General features: G+C 37.6%; 1 protein-coding gene across 2 annotated transcripts in view; it reads right to left on the reverse strand.

Annotated features, from left to right (window-relative positions):
* Positions 1 to 619: 619 nt before the first annotated feature.
* The window catches only part of LAMP2 (lysosomal associated membrane protein 2), a 33,094-nt gene continuing 14,629 nt past the window's right edge, over positions 620 to 19,084 (reverse strand). Inside the window, exons 4-9 of one of the 2 annotated variants that reach the window (XM_059910541.1) lie at positions 17,649 to 17,807; positions 16,524 to 16,711; positions 15,602 to 15,724; positions 12,204 to 12,267; positions 11,625 to 11,789; positions 620 to 2,486 (exon numbers count right to left, since the gene is read on the reverse strand). In XM_059910541.1, the coding sequence (XP_059766524.1) occupies positions 2,347 to 2,486; positions 11,625 to 11,789; positions 12,204 to 12,267; positions 15,602 to 15,724; positions 16,524 to 16,711; positions 17,649 to 17,807 (839 nt within the window). In that variant the 3' untranslated portion in view covers positions 620 to 2,346. Of the gene's footprint in view, positions 2,487 to 6,850; positions 9,273 to 11,624; positions 11,790 to 12,203; positions 12,268 to 15,601; positions 15,725 to 16,523; positions 16,712 to 17,648; positions 17,808 to 19,084 lie in introns of those variants that run through there. The other variant, XM_059910540.1, reaches the window with a different exon arrangement.

Consider the following 19,084-nt stretch of genomic DNA (forward strand, 5'->3'; position numbering starts at 1 on the left):
CCGCTACCTGCGTATTTCCCCACTCCCTTTCTCCCCTGCCACAGCTATCGTGAAAATATAAATAAGAATTCTGTATGAGTAATAACATCTAAGTTAAAAAGGACTCATGATCAAGAAAATGCTGTATAATTTTTTTCATACAAGCATTAGGTAGCTATCAGGTTATATGTAATTTTAGCTGAGCAGTGGCCTGGAAGAATAATAGCAGAGTCCAATGGACATTGTAGTCCACTCCACTGGACCACCAGGAAGGCGGTGTGCACATGCAATGTAGATTCTGAACTCTGGACTGAGACAGAACTGAGTTTGAATCTTGATTCCTTCAATTACTAGCTAAAGGACCTTGGTCAAGTAATTTAAACTGGGCCTCACTTTCCTCATCTGTAAAAGGGGGATAAGAATACCTATATTATAAGGTATCTGAGGATTAAATGATATTTCTATAAAGTATATGATACACATCAGGAGGTCAACAAGTGTTCATTCCCTTCTCTTTTCCTCCCATGTCTGTGATCCCATCCAAGGAGGTTTAGGCTTTGAAGTAGCAAACAGAGGTCAAAATAGAAGCCACTGAAAAAGCCAATATTCAGTACTTTTAAAAATACTCAAGCAAACAAAGTTGGTATCATGTGTCATTTATTGAAATTAGTACAGAAACTCAAAGTGCCCAGTTCTGATCTCACAGTTTCAAGTTTAAACTAGTCTTACTATTGAGTGACTAGACTTCATTGGGACAATTTTTAATCAAAACGCTAATAATGGTTTTGTTGCCTGCTAGATATGTAACCTCAGTGAAGTCACTCCTCTTTCTGAAAAAATTATGGGGTTATAGTAAGGAATCTTTAAGGTCCTTTCCAGTATAAGTCTAATGCAATTAACAAAATGTGATACTTGGTGTGATTTATGATTGAATAATAACTTGCATTTTTCCTCTAATTTTATCTTTTCTTCCTCTTGCACTTTTGTCATTCATAAAAAAATGCTGCTGAGGTTCTGAGTATATAGAACAGATTTTAGTAATGACATTAGCTTTTATTAAAAAGATTTACTATATTTTACTGAAAGCCTTCAGAGACTGATAGCTGGGTACCAAAATGCTGTAATCAGTGAATTACAAAAATTCTGAACAAGCCAATATATACACAGAATGAATTAATAAAATAATCACTTCCATGTGAAATTCTCGAGTCTACTGATTAAGCTTCCTTCTTTTATTTTTTTTATTTTTTTTAAGCTTCCTTCTTATTTATTTGTCTATACATTCAATATCTGTGCTGCACTTCTAACATGGAGCGTGCTTCAACAGGGGCTGATTATCTAGCTCATTTTCATGCCAACAGCTTCTGTCTACACCCCATCTATGCTCTGCCCCACAGGGGCCGTCTTGGAAAAGGCAGGAGCCGAGTTGCTGCTTTGCTTCGCTGCCTCCCTTCTGAGATTGCTGCTGCTTACAGCTCATAAGTACCAGTCTGATGACAACACTAAATAGATTTTAATGCTCTAGAGACCAACAAGATGAGGTAGAGAAACACAACACAATCTCTCCTAATTAGTTCATAGAATATTTCTATCTTGCAATGCTAATCAGGCATCCAAGGAAGAGAAAAACATTTTAAAAAAGGCAAGTGGTTAAATATGCTTGAATCCTTTCCGTCTATTATTGCTGAAAAAGAAAGTTTTTTGAAAACTCTAATTCTGAAGCCAGTTGAAGCTCTGTTGTAGCCTCTTGGGTCTGTTTTTTACCTGGGGAAAAGTCACAAGCCAAAGATACTGACTTCATCTTCAAAGAAAGTCACATAACCTAAAAAATGCTGATGGTCCTGAGGACATTCAACTGAAAACCAAGTTTAAGCATCTGATGGGCATTTATGCCACATCAACATTTATTTAATGAACTATATGCAAAGGCACTGTGATGAGCTTAAATCAGGATAATTCTTATACACTGAAACAGAACACCGGTAGTGAAACAATATTTATTAATTCCATTAGGAGACAACTACATATTTTATCTTCATAATGGCCATGTTAATAAGTGTAAGGCATCTTGGGTTAGAATCAAAATTTGGCCAAGGCTTCTTAAGATAGACCTTAAAACACCACACACCGATGTTCTTTTCAACAAGTTTGTCTTCAGGACCAGTAAATACAACATTTTTTTTAAAATTTTATGCTGTTCTATTAACAGTTTTTATTAATAAAGAATTATCTCAAAATGCTGGGACTGATTTAAGAAGTAAAGTTTCAATATATCAATCTTAAAGAACAAAGTATTTCAAAACTGAAAGGGAAGAAAAAATCTTGTTATGTGCATGTATTTTTATATAATCAATCAGACTGCAGGTTCTAAAATTGCTCATATCCAGCATGATGGCGCTTGAGACCAATAAAGTAAGCCAGCAACACTAGAATAAGCACTCCTGCCAAGGCTGCTCCCACCGCTATGGGCACAAGGAAGTTGTCGTCATCTGCACTGCAGTCTTGAGCTAGATGTGGAGAAAGGACAATTGAGAACAGAAACAGTGACAAAATTTCAGATCTGTACATTTTAAGTTAAAATGACAGTACTTCCCAACACACGTATTTGTTTTTTACACCAAGGCAACAAGTCATTGGAATTCATTAGCAACAAATGAGATGTTCCACAAAAGTGATTTTCCAAATAACCAAATCATATACTTTTAAGTACCAAAAAAAATGCAGTCATTTTGGATGAAAAGATATATAAAATGATCACATACTTCACAGATTTTTCAAATGGAAGCTAATGGATAAATATAATTAGCCTTTCCTTGATGATCAGGCTGTGAGCTTTCAGAGGCAAATTGTTATGATGTTGAAGAAGCACAGTACCTGGAACACTGCAGATTGGGAAGTATTAATGAAATGAACCAAATGAACAACTATACATAGCAGATGTAAGAACTCAATGCATAGGAATATGGGGCCATTTAGTAGTAAGAAAAGGTATAAACTGGCCCTGATTGCATAACTGTTTGCCTCAAGATTTCAGTCTGGTGTAGGAGTCAGATAAGAAAATCAGCGGTTATAATTTCACAATGTGCTGTAATAGGGGCAGGGAATACACAGTGTCATCGAAATATTTCAGAGGCACACTCAACTCAGCCTTGTTACACAAGACACAGTTTGAAAGAGGTGACACCAGAGCTGAATTTTTAAGAATGAATAGGAATTAACCACGCAGGTAATGGGTGAAGGGCGTTCCAGGTATAGAAAGCAGCACAGACAAAACTATGGAGGGTAAGAAAACACAGCACTTCGGGTGAAATGCAAGTAGGTTGGCATAGCTAGAACAATGGATTAAGAGGTACTCTTGGAAAAGAGGTGGAAAAGGGTACTAGGATCAGCTCACAAAGGCACCGTATGCTCTAGGTAGTTTGGCCTTATACTGATGCCCCCCCCAAAAAAAAAATTGCTGCAGAATTTTAAGCAGGATATTTGTTTCAGAAGTTACGGCAGATGGAAGACTGGAGGTACTAAGTTAGGAAGCAACTCTACTGCTAGAAGCCAGATGACCAATAATATGGTCCTGAACTCGGATAATGAAGTGCAGATGCAGAAGGGATGGACTAGAGATCCAATTAGAACACAGAATTGACCAAACAGATGTAGGAGGAGACAATATTGTAGAATGGCTTCCAATCCCATGATTATGTAGACACTGGTGCCATTCATTGTGATAGGGAATACAGGGGGAATATATGCATTTCAGTTTTACTTGTAGTTATTTTTGTGTGGGTTTTTTTAAATTTAATTTTTAAAATCTGCGTGTCGGGGGAGGGTGGAGAGGGATATGTGGAAGAGGGAGACATTCCGTTTTAGATCTGCTGAGTTTAAGATACCTATGTCCTAACCAAGTGGTTGACGTGATAGTTCAAACCAGGGACAAAGATACTTCTCAGCAAGGGCAGATAGAGTAATAAAAGGATCAGAGACAAAACCCTTGGGAACACCAATATTTGAAGAATAAAGGAGCAGGAAAAAGTAGGAAAGGCAGGTAGAAAATGGTGCCACAGAAGCCAGGGAAGGAAACAGTTTCAATTATCATGGGAGAACAGTGTAAAATATTAGAGATGCCTGAGAAATGTCCACTGGATGTAGCAATACGGAGGGTGGGGGCTAGGAGTCAACCTGTTGCAGGTTTAGGAGTGAATGGGAAGTGATTGACTGGTTAGGAGATCAAGAACTTGGGATGCGGAACACACAGTACTCGTTATGAGACATTTAGAAGAAAGGTAGGTAGTTAGAAGGGGGACACAGGGTCAAGAAAGGATACCTTCAGGGTGGAAGAGACTTGTGGTTACAGGATGAGGGAAAGAGCCATGAGCATTTTACAGGTTGAAGACGCTGGTACAAAGTCTCCTGGGAGGAAGGGGAAATGGGATTCCAGAAGCACTGACCAGAAGAAAACCTACTGAGACTGGAGAAGAAAGGGATAGTGCAGATGGAGATATGTTTGCAGAGAGAGGAGGTGGCTGGCGTGTTGAACCACCGCTTCTATTTTCCATTTCCTGAACCACCGCTTCTATTTTCCATTTCCTTGCCTCTTATTGCCCTAGTTCTCCTCCTAGCTTGCAATTTACCAGGGATTGATAAATCAGATAATTAAGCTTATTAGAACTGTGCCGAAAATAAAAATGAATAGCTGCAAGGCACGTCTGATTGTGTTTGCATGTAAGAAATGTGCCAGCCTTTTGCTAGTCTCTGGGGCAATAACTGGGAACAAGATGCAATCCTAGAGTTTATGGACTTTATGACATCAATTTTGGCTGCCAGTTCAATGATCTTTTTCACTTGCTTCTTGGTTTTGTTAAAAATCCAGATAGCTGAGGTTGCCAGATGTGACTTGTGAATATATGGTTTTAAGAGCACCCAGTTAGCTCCTCCCTTTCAATTTCCCAAATTACCACCCAGCATATAAACTATTAGGTGACATGACCATAAAGTATTATGTCTTGGATTTAATGTAACTTGGTTTTTAAAAAATTCATTAGATTAATGTCTTATTCTGGCAACGAATTCATAGTCCTCTTTCCCAAATTGGGTATTTGACCTAGTACTGAAACGACTTTCATAAATACTTCCAATAAGGCTTTCTTAAGGCTTTCATGCAAGACAAATATTCCCAGAGTAGATCAAAAAGGCAATTCTGCTAATACAAAGATCTTTCTAGATGCTGTCATTTACTTAAAATGCTCTCAGTTAGTATGTGAAGTATTAATTTATAATAATTATTGATTTTTATGAATTCGGCCTTTAAAAATTCTTTAGGTAATGGAAAGAAATTTTGGTAAAACAGTAATTTTTATAAAATCACATCCAAGAAAAGAAAACCTCATTCTATAAGTCATTTTGACCTGATCTATTTGCCTAATGTACACTTGAGACCTTTCTGGGGAAAGGAAAAGTGTATTTGTGGAAGAGTTTAATAGTCACGGAAGCAATGAAGATTTTTAAAGATAAAGTGTCACTGACCATTGAAATCTCAGTGGAAAGGTTCATGTAGATTTTTAAAATGCTGTTAATCTTCAATTTTCTGTTAGTTCAGAAATTTTTCAAATACAGTTTTCAGTGTGAGGGCTGAAAAGCTGAGATGTACATTTATAATAAAATATAAAACAAACACCTCTTCAAAACCAATGTGTCAAAAATTCTCTTTGGAAGAATCAGCATTTAGAAGCACATCCTTATGCGACATCTTATTTATTATATACCTTTTAGATCTATAGTCAAACTGTTTGAAATATATTACATGAATCTGAAAAGATACTTGAAGCTACTCTATACTAGTTTCAAAAATAAGATATGGTAATTATTGATGCAGAAAGTTATGTACCAGGGTAGAAGATCAAGAGATAGGTAGGAGAGAGATGAGCCCAAGACAATGTAACATTATCTACCTAAATAAACAGAGATAAAAGTCTATAATCCTAAAAATATGAGTCTCATAATAATCCCTCCTAAAAAAACGCAAGAAACTTCAGATGGTGTGTTTTACACTGTATGTAAATATGTTCTTGATGCCTAACAAGTAGCTTCTTATCAGGTTCCTTCTAAAAATACTCAAATGTATATTTTTCTTCACTGAAATGAAAAACTATCACTCAAAGAAATAAGAGTAACAGGACTTAACAGCCCTCAGTCCCCAGATGAAAAAACGAGAGAGACCCCAGCTGAGTAGCTTGACCAAAGTCACATGGTAGCTAGTAGAGCTGGGAGCTCTGATGACTAACTGGCAGTCACGTGGCTTAATTGGGTAATCCAGAGGAAAGCGACTAGCCAGGCTGCTAAATTTTTGTGTGTGATATACTAAGGTGGACTGGGAAGCTATCTGGAAATTGGAAGGTTCAAGCATTTTAACGTGATCTGAGAGAAAGATTACACACAATCCTATTTTGGCTTGGATCAATAGGTCAGTTTGTGTGGCTGAAATGTACAGATACTAAATATCAGCCTCAATTTAGGACCTGAGAAAAGTGTACAGAGATATTCTGTCGCTTTTACTATGAAATAAATATTCTAGATCACTGGTTTCCTAATTGCCTAAACATTAGATTCAGCTGGGGAGCTTACACACCACACACACACACACACACACACACACACACACACACACACGTCTCATCCCAGACCTGATTCTTACTCTATAGCCACCCCAACATCAGTAGGGACCTATGTATGGGACCACTCTTCCAGACAGTAATACACAGAACATTCTGGAAATAATTCTACTTCTGAGCATTTCTTAAGTTTTTCCTTTTGGAAGAAATTGCCATTATGTAGTATACAAAATCTAGACTTTAGCCAACGGGAAAGAAATGTGAGCAAATTTCCTTAAGAAATAAAAGAATCTTTATTGTTTGTTTTAGAAGCAATATGTTGAGCAAATGGACAGGCAAATATCTGAAGAGAAATACCATACATCAACTAGTGGTTTAAACATCTGAGGAAAAAACATGGAAAGTATTTACATGGACCAGTTTCTTTATACAAATGCTAACCCATGAAAAACACCCAGAAACCAAATAGAGTGTCAGATCATCAAGGTGTAAATCTGTTAAAGCAAAACTACAAAAGGTACAAAGAACACATGGCTATAGGAAATGATAGTGTAAATAACAGCATATAAACTGGCCCATGTAAAATACAAAAATATTCAATTAAGTCAGATTTTCTATAAAACAGTACTAATTAGAGGTATTTTAATATAAATCAGATATATAATCTAAAGGTAGAAACTTTTAGAAACATTAACAGCATTAAGCCAGTGTGCCACCCACTTGTGCTTCCAACTTTTATTTTTTAAAAAAGCTGCTTTGTTTTGACTCATGAGAAATATCTAAGGCTCACATTCTTGCAAGCATTATCCATTCTTACAACGTTAACAATCTTACACTAAAACACTATTTAAATAAAAAATATTTTTTAAAAATCAGATTTATATTTAGCCTTTAAAAAGTGCCTTAAGCTGGCAATGCAGCTCAATGTAGCTTTTAGAGAGGGGCTTAGTCAGGAATCTTATTCTGAGCCAGTAAGATTTTCAGGCTACTCTAAACAGAGAGCAAATTTAAGTGGGAGAAAATATTTATCATGCCAATATAACTCGAAAGGTAGTTACAGACATACACATGCTAACATGCAATTGCCTCTGCGTGTGTGTCACTAGACTACCAAATTTATTCAACGCAAACAACATTTTGGAACCCAGATATCTCATTTTCTAGTGAATGGGAGGCACACATAATCTCCCATCCCCCAAAACACGGAACCTGCCATATATTGCTGCATGTTAACAATTTTTTAATATTTGCTCAGCCATCTCAATACCAAAAAAAAAAAAAAAAAAAAAGAAAGACCTAGAAGCAGCAAGAAATACTTGATGTGCTAACTATCAAGCAGAAATGTTTTGCTTTCTCATATAAACATTAGGTGGTGCAGGTTAAATGGACAATTGGTGCATCTCCCCAGAGCACAGAACTCAACACAAAGTACATGAATTAATGATGATGCTACCATAATGAACAATAATAATGTAAGTTTTGATTAGCAGAGAACTATTTAAATGTGAAAGCCACATTAGTAAATGTTGTAGCAATCAACACAAGCTGGAAACAAAGAACAGCTTTTTCATGAACAAAGAGAAGGCCAAGACTTTTGGGTTAGGTGCAAGTTCTTTATCTAGGTTCTAGGACATACTGGCATTTCTTCTTTAAGGAAAAGAAAAGAAGAGAATAAAACAAACCATCACCAACAAGGATACTAGAAAGCTAAAGGAAAATCTACATTAATTTTAGCACTGCATGTAGAAGCCAATTTACGGGTACAAAGGACTAACACCCCAAATTGGCACTGCCTAGCAATTATCTCTAGAACATCTAGAAAATGGACTGAAATGCCCAGTTGGAATAGTCTTGTGTCTTACAATTTAAAAGACGGAAATATCCAGTTTTTTTCTTAAAAAGATTAAACAATAAGATTAACACCTATTCTAAAATTTTTAAAGCTTTTGTATCTTTTGTCACTACAGCCACATTAAAAACAAATGTATTCAAAAGGCATTAGAAAAGCATGCATTGCTAAGAACATAATAATACTAGACCCTGTTCAAATCTATTGGCATATCTCTCATAGTCAAATACACAGCAATGCCAAAGCAGCTAAGTTAACCTGCAAACAAAATCACCAAAAAATGCAAAGGAGCAAGTACAAATCCACTGTAGAATGTGTTGTCTCAATTCGACTGCATGTGGAGGTGCGGTTAACCCTTTCCTAAGCTGTATATTTCTAGTCAGAATGTTTAAAGTGAGAACAATGCAATACTAATTCAAGACACTAAAATAGAATCTATAATCCACGTGATTTTGCACATGTTTTTTGCTGTAGAAATAACTTTTAAATTCCTTAGTTGGGAAAACCAAAATCATGTGACTAATTTATAGTTTAGAGTTTTAGGGGTATTTTTATCTATTTAAGTTCGAAATCCTCTGTACCACTTGTTGTTAAGATTAGAACTGCAACTATATATACCTTAAATCGAACAGTATTGCATGTTGGATCTTGGATCTTGTACTTGCTTTATTGTTTTGTAACAAAGTCACATGTGGATTAGTGTTACAGAGTCTGATATCCAGCATAACTTTTTCTTCTGCCAATTAGGTAAGCAATCACTATAACGATAATCAAGCCTGAAAGACCAGCACCAACTATAATTGGTATTAGAATGGTGTCATCATCCAGCGAACACTCTTGGGCTGTAGGTGAGAAAAAGTGTGTAACAAATAATGAGTATAATAAAAAAAATGATGTCCAAAAGCAAAAGATGTTGATTCAAAATTCAGAAATGCTCTTATAAGATCAACTTTAAGTAATTAAGACAGATATATTTTAATGATAAAGCTACATAAAATTATGGAGTGTCCTAGAATTAAAATCCTAAACCTTATTTGTCCTTTCATTCATGTATGTGTGTATATATAGATATATATGAATATATACTCATTTATATCTATGAGTAAAACACATACATGTGTCTATATATTTCATTGTTTATATTCCAAGTGCTTTCCAAAATAGGAGTATTACTTTATCAGAAATGAAGAGAGCTAATCTAGCCAGATAGCTACATAGCAGGATTAGACTCTTAGTGGTAGAGTGAATGTCTTCTGGGAAACTCGGAGCAGATCAGGAAGGTTTAACTGTGGGATCAGAACAGCCATGCTGGCTCTGGAATCCTTTAGAGCAAAGATCGGGCAAACTATAGCCCGTGAGCCAAATCTGGCCCAAGGGCTATAAAAATGCCTTTTGAACATTTCTAAATGATTGGGAAAAAAACAAAAGAAGATGATTTTGTGACTCACGAGAATTATATGACATTCAAGTTCCAGTATCCACAAGTAAAGCTTTATTGGAACACAGCCTCACTCATTTGTTTATTGCCTGTGGCTGTTTTCATGCTATAACAGCAGAGCTGAATAGTTGTGATAGAGACCACATGGCCTCCAAACCTAACACTTACTGTCTGAGCCTTTACAGAAAAAGTTTGCAGATTCCCGACTTCAAGTATATGCTTTTAGCGGCTGCAAAAGTCAAGAAACTGGGACCTCTTACTAATTTGAGTGTGTTTACCACGTTTATCAATCTGGTCAGGGCTGGCAGCCCACAGGGGCTATTTTCCCCATTTCTAGAGAGTAGTCTGATCCAGTAAAATCCAATCAACACTCTTACCTTACTGAAAGTCTATTTCCTCCTCCTAAACAGTGAAGTATTACCAGTGTGTTGTATTTATAGGTACCCACAGTCAAGAATCTAGCTCCACAAATAGATTACGCATTCATTATCAGTACTAAATGCTGTATACTCCTTTGGGTGACATTTTTAATTCTACGTACATAAAAACCAAAGTTTCAAATTAGAGAAAAAACACAGCTCATGTCTATTACAGCTGACTAGATAAACAGGCTTGAGCGGATTTTACACTGCAAATGATTTTAAGTTCTAAACACAAATCTGGACCTAAAATTAAGGTAATAATGTAGGGGAGCTCGATAAAGACTCAAAAGTAAAACTATTGAAGGATCAAAATAATTGAAGTACGTAAGCAAAACTGACAAAGGGGGAAATGAATTCTTGAAAGTATTTTTAAATTGTAATTAACCCTTCTAATCACAAGAATGGTAGGGTAAAGAGCCCAGTTTATTCTGGCCTAACGAAGTCAGGCTAGGTGTTCAGCACTACTGCAAAACTGCTGAGCAGCTCGCAGCACATTCACTTTAAACACAGCTTCCACATTTCCTTCTAAACCATAGAATTAATTGTTAAAAAGGATGTGGATGACTGGGATGGCTCTGCTGGGCAGAACTGTGATCCACAAACCATCAATTTTAAATAATTGGTTTTAAAGGACGAGCCAATTAAGGAATTTTATGTACTTTTTCCTCTTCAAGCAAATTTTAATCTTGTAATGCCAAATGCATATTTCATATTCACATAAACACACTGTAATAAGCCCTTCACAAAGCTTTCACTAAAAATCTGATAAATACCACCATTAGCCCTGAGTAGACCTTCAAAAAGCTTCATTCACACTGGCACATGCTTTTAAAACTCTCCAGATCTTTCTGGCTGGCCAAAACATCGGTCATGATATCTGAGGCTTTCCTACTGCAATCTTTTGTCTTAACAAAATGAGACCAAACTGCTTTAATTCTGGTATGAAAATGTTTCCAGCGAGAAGATGGCTCCAAGAAGGCGGAGGCAAGATGCTCAAAAACTGCTGCTCCCAAGTGCCACCCTTCCCACAAACTACAACCCATGGAGAAATGTCTACACCTTCAGTAAAGTTCACTTAAAGCTCCTATCAGTTTTAGCTTTAAGAACTTTGTTGCAAATGGTTTTGAGATCACAAAACAAATCTAATTTGAGCAAAATGATGAGCTAAATATAGTTACACAACTTGCCCAAGGCTATGAGAACTCTACAACAGAGTCGAGAGGTGAATTCATATTCCTCTATTTCAGTGCTTAAATTCCCATGACTCAAAGGAAAAGCCACCCAGCAGTCAACCTAAGAACATAAATTATTAATAAAACTTGCTTGATTCTTACCTGTAGAATACTTTCCTTCCATCACATTGAAAGGCTGAACCCTTAGATCAAAGGTATTTATCTGAAATGCTCCAGACACTGAAACAGTCTGCTCTTTGTTGCACATATAAGAACTTCCCAGGGGGGCATCCCAGTAGCTGAGATTGTTATTTGCAATGCTAAAAACTTTAAGGGAAAAAAAAACATGTTAGTAACTTCTTATCCCATCAACAACAACAACAACAAAAAAAATGGGACAGTCCTCAGGATTTTTCTGTGAAATATGGGGGCTTAGGGTACAGGGTCTGCCCACAAAAAGCCATTCTTAAGATCACTAGGTTCCGTATCTCTCTATAGATGTTTCTACATTCTAAAACTCAGTCACATTCTTAACTATTATCTACCATGCTTTGAAAATATGGGATACTGCAAAAGGTAGAACACTCTAGTTCTAAGTTACTAAGTTATGGTCAAAGTACAATTTTGACATAGAATCTTCTGGTCCATTAAATAAGGCACTATTTGGTAACAAGATAATTACGGTTTCTATTCTTTCAGTGTAACCCATACTCTTTTCCCCGAGGCCAATGTTTTGCTTACCAGAGCCATTAACCAAATACATGCTGACATTCACCTCCTTTAGATAGAATCGGTTTTCATTTTTCTGTGTGAAAAAGAGCTTCCAGTTAATCAATGCATCACAACTGTCTACAGGTACAGTTAATGTCTACAGAAAGAAAGTAATCTAATACTATTACCCAGAAGATAAAACCACGGATTAGACCTGGACCAGTAGAATAAACTGCAACTAAGTAAAGGGACTCAAAATGTGACAGAAACCCCTTCCCTCTTCATTTTGTTTCCAACTTTTGGACCAGAGGTGTGCTCATATGGTTCTTAGACACTCAGCAATTCACTCCCTCCATTCCATTCCTTCTGTCACTTTCGGAGCCCTCACCACCTCTAGCCTGGATCACAACAGCCTCTTAACGGGGCTCCCTGCCTTTCAGCCTCTCCAGCTCTAACCATTCCTTCGCTGCTATTTTCTCTCTGAAGCACTCATCTGATTAGCCAGTCATTCTCATTATTTCAGTGCTTTTAGTATGTACCAGGTAACATATCTAAGTGTTCCAGGGAGCCAGCAAAGTGGACCAGATATGGATCCTGCCCCCACCGCGTTTGCAATCTGCCAGGTAAGAGAAGATAGATATAAATAAATAACCATATTACAAAAAAGTGATAGGTTATGAAAATTAAAAGGCGAGAAGTTACTTCCAACTAAGGGAGGAGCAAAGGTAACACAAGCTTAGGGATGGGCCATTTGAATTGGGTAGGATTCAATTAGGAAACAAGCAGAAACGAGTATTCGAGAAGGCAACCGCGTGAGTAAAGGTAGTCAGAAAATGAGCATAATCACAAGCACACTAGCATCTGAGAACTTACGAAGTGACAAGCGCTGTTCTTAAAACTTTACATGTGAGGCTTCACAGAACAGAAGAATTGCAACACCCCATTTTGTAACTGAATTATGGAGGTTGTTGAGTAACTTCCACAAGGCTGCACAGTAGTCAGTGAGCTGGGATTTGACACCAGAAGTCTGGCTGCAGAGCCTGGGTACTGGTTACTCATACGCTCTCCTACCACACGGGATGTGCACAGGGAACAGGGTAAGGGAAGCATGAGATTCATAAAAAGGGAAAGAAGGAATCATAAAGCTGGATATGCAGGTTACATTGCATGGCAGGGAAGGGAGGCTTGAACTACCCTGGCATGGAATTTAGATGTTTTCTTGTTGGCAAAACAGAACCACTGCAGGTTTCTGAGGAAGAGCTGAGCTTCAGGAAGATCAAGCTGATGCTGAAGTACATTGGGGGAGGGGAGGAAGAGATGGGACTAGTTAGGAGGCTGTCTGAAACATCCAGGTAAGAAGTAATGCAGGCCTGAATCAGTAGGGAATGAAAACCAGGGGGCAGACTAAGAGAATTTCAGGAGGAAGCATAAAGAGGACCTGACAACCTTATCGCATCTCTCCTTGGCTTGGCATTCAAGGCTCTCCACAATTAGTCCCAACTACTCTTCCAAACTTATCTTTCACTAAACATGCTACATGTCTCATTCTCCACCTGGTCTTGATTGTGTTCCTTTATCCAGGGGTAGCTTGTACTTTTTCACTTACTCCCCCCATTCTCCCCCATGTGTACAAATCTGACCCATCCTTGAAGGTCCAGCTTAAATGCCATCTCTTCTGTTAAACCCTCCTGACTCTCCTCTAGGTAGAATTAATGGCTCATTCTTCTACACTCTTATAGCACTTTGTATCTTCCTCTGGTCTAGCACTCATCCCACAGCACTCTACTTGCCCAAAGAATCAATTCCAAAAGCCAGCATGACATTCAAGGCCTTCCATAAAAACAGGAATTATTAGTACATTGCTATCTTTACCACTAATCCATGGGCATCTGAAGAATACAGGCCTTCCTCTTTGTATCCCACCATAACATCCTGCACATACACTGAATTCAATAAATTATCCTTAGAAGCAAGTGTCATGATAGGATTGAAGGTGAGATGGGCCCCACTGAACTCTGGTGACACTGCAGATGTTTCTTGATTTTTCAAAGTGCCTATAGCATGGTTAAAATGTCACTATTTTGAATTACATTTTAGAATAGTCTGCTGGGCAATTAAATATTGTAATCATTAAATATTACATGTTTCCCCATGAGAGTCAGAAGAAACCATGTTCCTTTTAGGATCTTACCTCAGCTAGAAAAATCAAGCTCAATCACTCAAAAGGGAGTGAATCTAAAATATTACTTTCTTCATTCTTATTGACTATAATATAATCTCTATGAGGTAACTTGGGAAGTCTGCTCTTACCACACTGAAGATGACAAGCTTAACTAGACATTCTTAATAGTAGTTCACTGGTCATATATGTACTACAACGGCGTAATTATTTGAATGCTGGAAAAAGGGAAGATTTTTATAAACCTTTCTAAAATATAATCCTCAATTACTCGGCATATATTCCATAGAGATAAGAGGCTTTAGACTCAAAATACCAAGTTCAGACACGAAACAAAGACATACCTAACTTTTCATATATCAGATGTTGAGACTATTTCCCCATCCCTAGATAAGAGTAATCTGATTTAAAAGCAGAACTGTTTTTTAGCGCCTTATACAGTAACTTTGGTGGTTCAACATTTTCCCTCATTGATAGCCCCTCTTCCCCATTCCAATTTGCTGTAACATGTGTACATACAATACACACACACACACACACACACACACACACACACACACACACCCTTCGAAAAATTATGGGGATAACAACTGCTTCTGAGAAGGTGGAAATAAAGTCCCCAATGATCAATTTATGCTACCTAGAAGCAGAGCATGCATGGAAACTTCTGCTTAGGGTTCAGCCCTTGATATGATCATGAACAACAAAAACCTGAATGCTGCCATTATAAACTATCCTGCACATAAAGCACTTGCAGAGCCTTGTACATAGTGAGTACTCAATAAGTGTTAGCTATCATTATTACTGATACTATTACAAATAGTATAGCCTTGAAAAAGCCTAAAATATTATAACAGACAAACATGAGAATTTTCTAACCAATAATAGAGAAAAATATTATGGAACTTACTTTGTCTTTTATAAGTAGACTTTATTATAACATATCTATATGGATATATTAGACTTTTTTTTTAATATGGGTTAATTCTTACTCCTACCCTAAGGTCTATATAAAAACAGAATAGCAGAATTCGAGTCCAGCCCACAGAACATCGAAGTGACCCTGAGGGATTAACAGGGATCAATGGACTACACTTTATAATTAAGTAGTGTTGAAATAGAAAATAGAGGTAATTATCCCTCTCAACAAATACACACACACACAAACACACACACACACAGACACACACACACCCCTTTTTAGATTTTCAGATGTGCTCCCCTAATTTTTGATGAACCTGTTACTCACCACAGCAAAGACAAAGTCCAGATACTTGATGCTGCTGCTGCTCAGCCTAAGTAGAGCAGTTTGAGGATGGCAGCTGCCAGTGAAGTTGGTTGTGTTGGGATTGATGTTAATAACCGAAGCAACCTTCAGGGGAAGAAGAGGGAGAGGTACAGATGAATCATAAAAATCTACAGCAAAATCTTATACTCTAATAAGACCAAGTTCATGGAGAACAAAAAAATCCTTTTGTCTCCTAGATATGGATACTTAAGTGTATGATACCTTACTTTCAAAGCTGGCCCAGGTCCTCAAGCTATGACTCAGAAGACTTAAAAAAAAAAAAAAGGAAGACAACAGGAAAGCTTCCTCAAATAATGAGCCAAATGAAAACACATTTTTTAATGGAGCACAAGAGCCATCTGTCTAGCTTGTTTAAAGTCCCAGGACTCTGAAAATCGGACTGGTTTGCTGGCACGCCCTCTGTAGCCCCAGTGGAGCACTGCAACCAGAAGTGCCATCGTGCACCCCTATCTATATCTACCTATCTACCTATACCATTCAAGTCATCAAATAGCTGGAGAAACAGCTGCACTGTTCCACACCTACAGTGTGGTTCAGGTAAAAGTGTGAAGGAGTTATATTTTAAACTAACTGAAATAAAGATCAACTGCTCGTATTCTGATCTACTGATGGCAAAAAGAATCTACACCCCAAAGAGTCCTTTAAACTACTAGGTTTCCTGCTGGCCAGTACAACACCTTGACAGTGACATTAACTCTTCATGGTTATAATAACTCAAATTAATCAAAACTCTACAAGTCAACACAAATCTCTATTTAAAACTGCATCATTCTAATAACACTACGCTTGGGGTGAAGGCTGGACCCACTACATTTGAAAGGAGATACAGAAAGAATGTATCAATAAAAACAGGCAACTATACCTTATCATGAGTAATGTTCAGCTGCAGCCCCATGGTAGCCAGAAGACATGTCCCATTGCTATTTACAACTGAATAGGATCCAACCTCTGGCTTTTCCTTTGGAGAGGGTGTTGTAGTAGGAGATGGCACAGTGGTGGGAACGATGGGCACCACTGTGGTTAAAGTTTTATCTTTATCACACAAAAACTCTGAAACAAACAAAGGACAAAATAAATGTTTTAATTCATAAGGCCAGGGAAGAGCAAAATATTTCTCACAATAAAAGTCCAAAAGGGTTATGTTTAGGGTAGAGAATATCTTGATAGTATTATTTTAACCTAAATGAGGCAGAGGTCCTCTAACTGCTGCTTCATATGCAGACAATCTTAAGAGCTATGACATGGCAGACAGGCTCCAGACACATACAAATGCGTTATCTACTCACGCGTGGCCACACACTCATCTTTTCATGATGAGTCCCTTAAGTCCCTTTGTTCCCCCAAAACTTCATCTGCCTCTGAGGTGAAAATCAGAGGTTTAAGTTTGAAAACAGTTTGCCCCTACCTAGGCCTGCCCTCTTCTTTTCCACATATAACCACTGTAAGGAAAAATACGGTTTTTAACTGAAAAAAGTTTAAAAATCATTGAAGAATTTAAATACAAATGAACCTTTTATTTCAACCCCTTCTTAGGAAGTGTTGGTAGTTTTCCAGAACTGGTGCACGAGAAATTATTGTTTTTCCAATAAAGTCATATAAAAGTTACAAAATCGATTTATAAAAGTCAAGATTAGAACACAGAAATCCCATTTCTCAGCTTTTGTCTTGGATCTTCAAAAGCTGAAGAGCTGAGGATCAAATGCTATCTGAGGATTTGTTCAAACAAAGATTAGGTTTTAGCCACTGAAAACACTACAGGTAGCACATTTTAAAAGACCATTCCACAACATGTACATCAGAAACTTAAAAGTGCAAGTTCCACGGGAATAAGAATTGCTGTTATTTATAAAAACTTTACAGTGCAGTGTAAGGTGTAAGTCTTACCATATAAATGCTTTAAGATAACGACTTCAACTAAAGCTACCTGGTATATTCTAATCTTAAGTTAGGACCCAAGTATAGAAATATATATATTTTAAGTGCTCACCTTTTGTGCTCACTGTGCCATTTTGGACAAAAGCTTGTACATGAACATCCCAATAGTGCTGGACAACATCATTCTTTCCTAAGGTTAATAAACTATTGCATCTAAAGATGTCATTCAATGGAACTCTGACTGCCACACGGTCAGAAACAGTAAAAACTCCTGTAAAAGAAGATTAACAATAGCTATTTCCAAGAAGGTAGGAGGAAAGTGATCATATAAATATACATTAGACTTTCATCTCTTCTGTCTGCCTGCCCCGCCCCATTCCTGAAGTGACAAAAGACAAGGCCTGTTCCGGAACTGACAAATTCACTGTGGCTGAAACACAAGGAGTAAGAGGAAAGACGTGATGGGGATTAGGAAGGAAAGATAAGTTGTAGGTGGTCACACTTTGAAGCATCTTCTATGATCTCAGGACAGGTTGGGCTTTATTTTGTTAGCAACAGAAGGTCAGCTTCAGTTTTTAAAGCTGGGAATAACAAATGTATCATTTATTTTAAGGAACACAGCAAAACTGTAGAGGTTAGGCAGAGCAGAAAACTTTTAAGGAAAGTCATTTAAGAGGGAAACTAGTTAGAAGGCCAACGAGTTGGTTAAGGGGAAAGGCGAGGAGGAGTTGCCTAAACCAAGATAGTGAGGTGCAGTAAGAAGAGAGTAAAGAGGCCAAACTGAAGACACATAGCTAAGGTAGAATCAACAGGACTTAGTGACGAAACAAAGAAGAGAGATGGAATAATCAAGGATTATTTTTGTGCTACTATCCCAAAGTAAGTTATAGTAGCTAAAATGAGTTTTTGAAACCTCTTCCTGGATAGGATTTAAAGACTATTCCATTTCAGGAAAATTTCAGAATATGAAAGCAATAAGTTACCACCTTTCTGTGCAGAGTTATTATAATGCTTATATGGTGAAACTTCAAAAGACTATGATCACACTTATCCACCCAAATGGCTTAGCTTCTTTTGGAGAAGCAAGGAAGGAAGTTATTCAAGTCCCTTAATATAGGTTGCCTTCTGTGCCTCTCCATCACATAGCAAGGCAGGACTTATGCTGCCTTGGCACCCCCTAACGGCCAAAGGAAAAAAATGTTTAAACCAATGAACCAGAACATTTTTCTCCAAAACCGTTTCTCACTGTTAACATCAGTGAATAGATGTATGAACTAGCTGTATGTAGATAGACCTCAAAAACAAACGAGTGCAAAAACAAGCTGTAGACATACTGGAGTTACACTATAAAACTATGTCATTTTTAGGGCTTCCCTCCTGGCGCAGTAGTTAAGAATCCACCTGCCAATGCAGGGGACATGGGCTCTATCCCTGGTCCAGGAAGATCCCACATGCTGCGGAGCAACTAAGCCCGTGCGCCACAACTACTGAGCCTGTGCTCTAGAGCCCGCGTGCCACAACCACTGAAGCCCGCATGCCTAGAGCCCA

Source organism: Balaenoptera ricei, chromosome X (genome assembly GCF_028023285.1).
Source record: "Balaenoptera ricei isolate mBalRic1 chromosome X, mBalRic1.hap2, whole genome shotgun sequence".
Taxonomy (NCBI): Eukaryota; Metazoa; Chordata; class Mammalia; order Artiodactyla; family Balaenopteridae; genus Balaenoptera; species Balaenoptera ricei.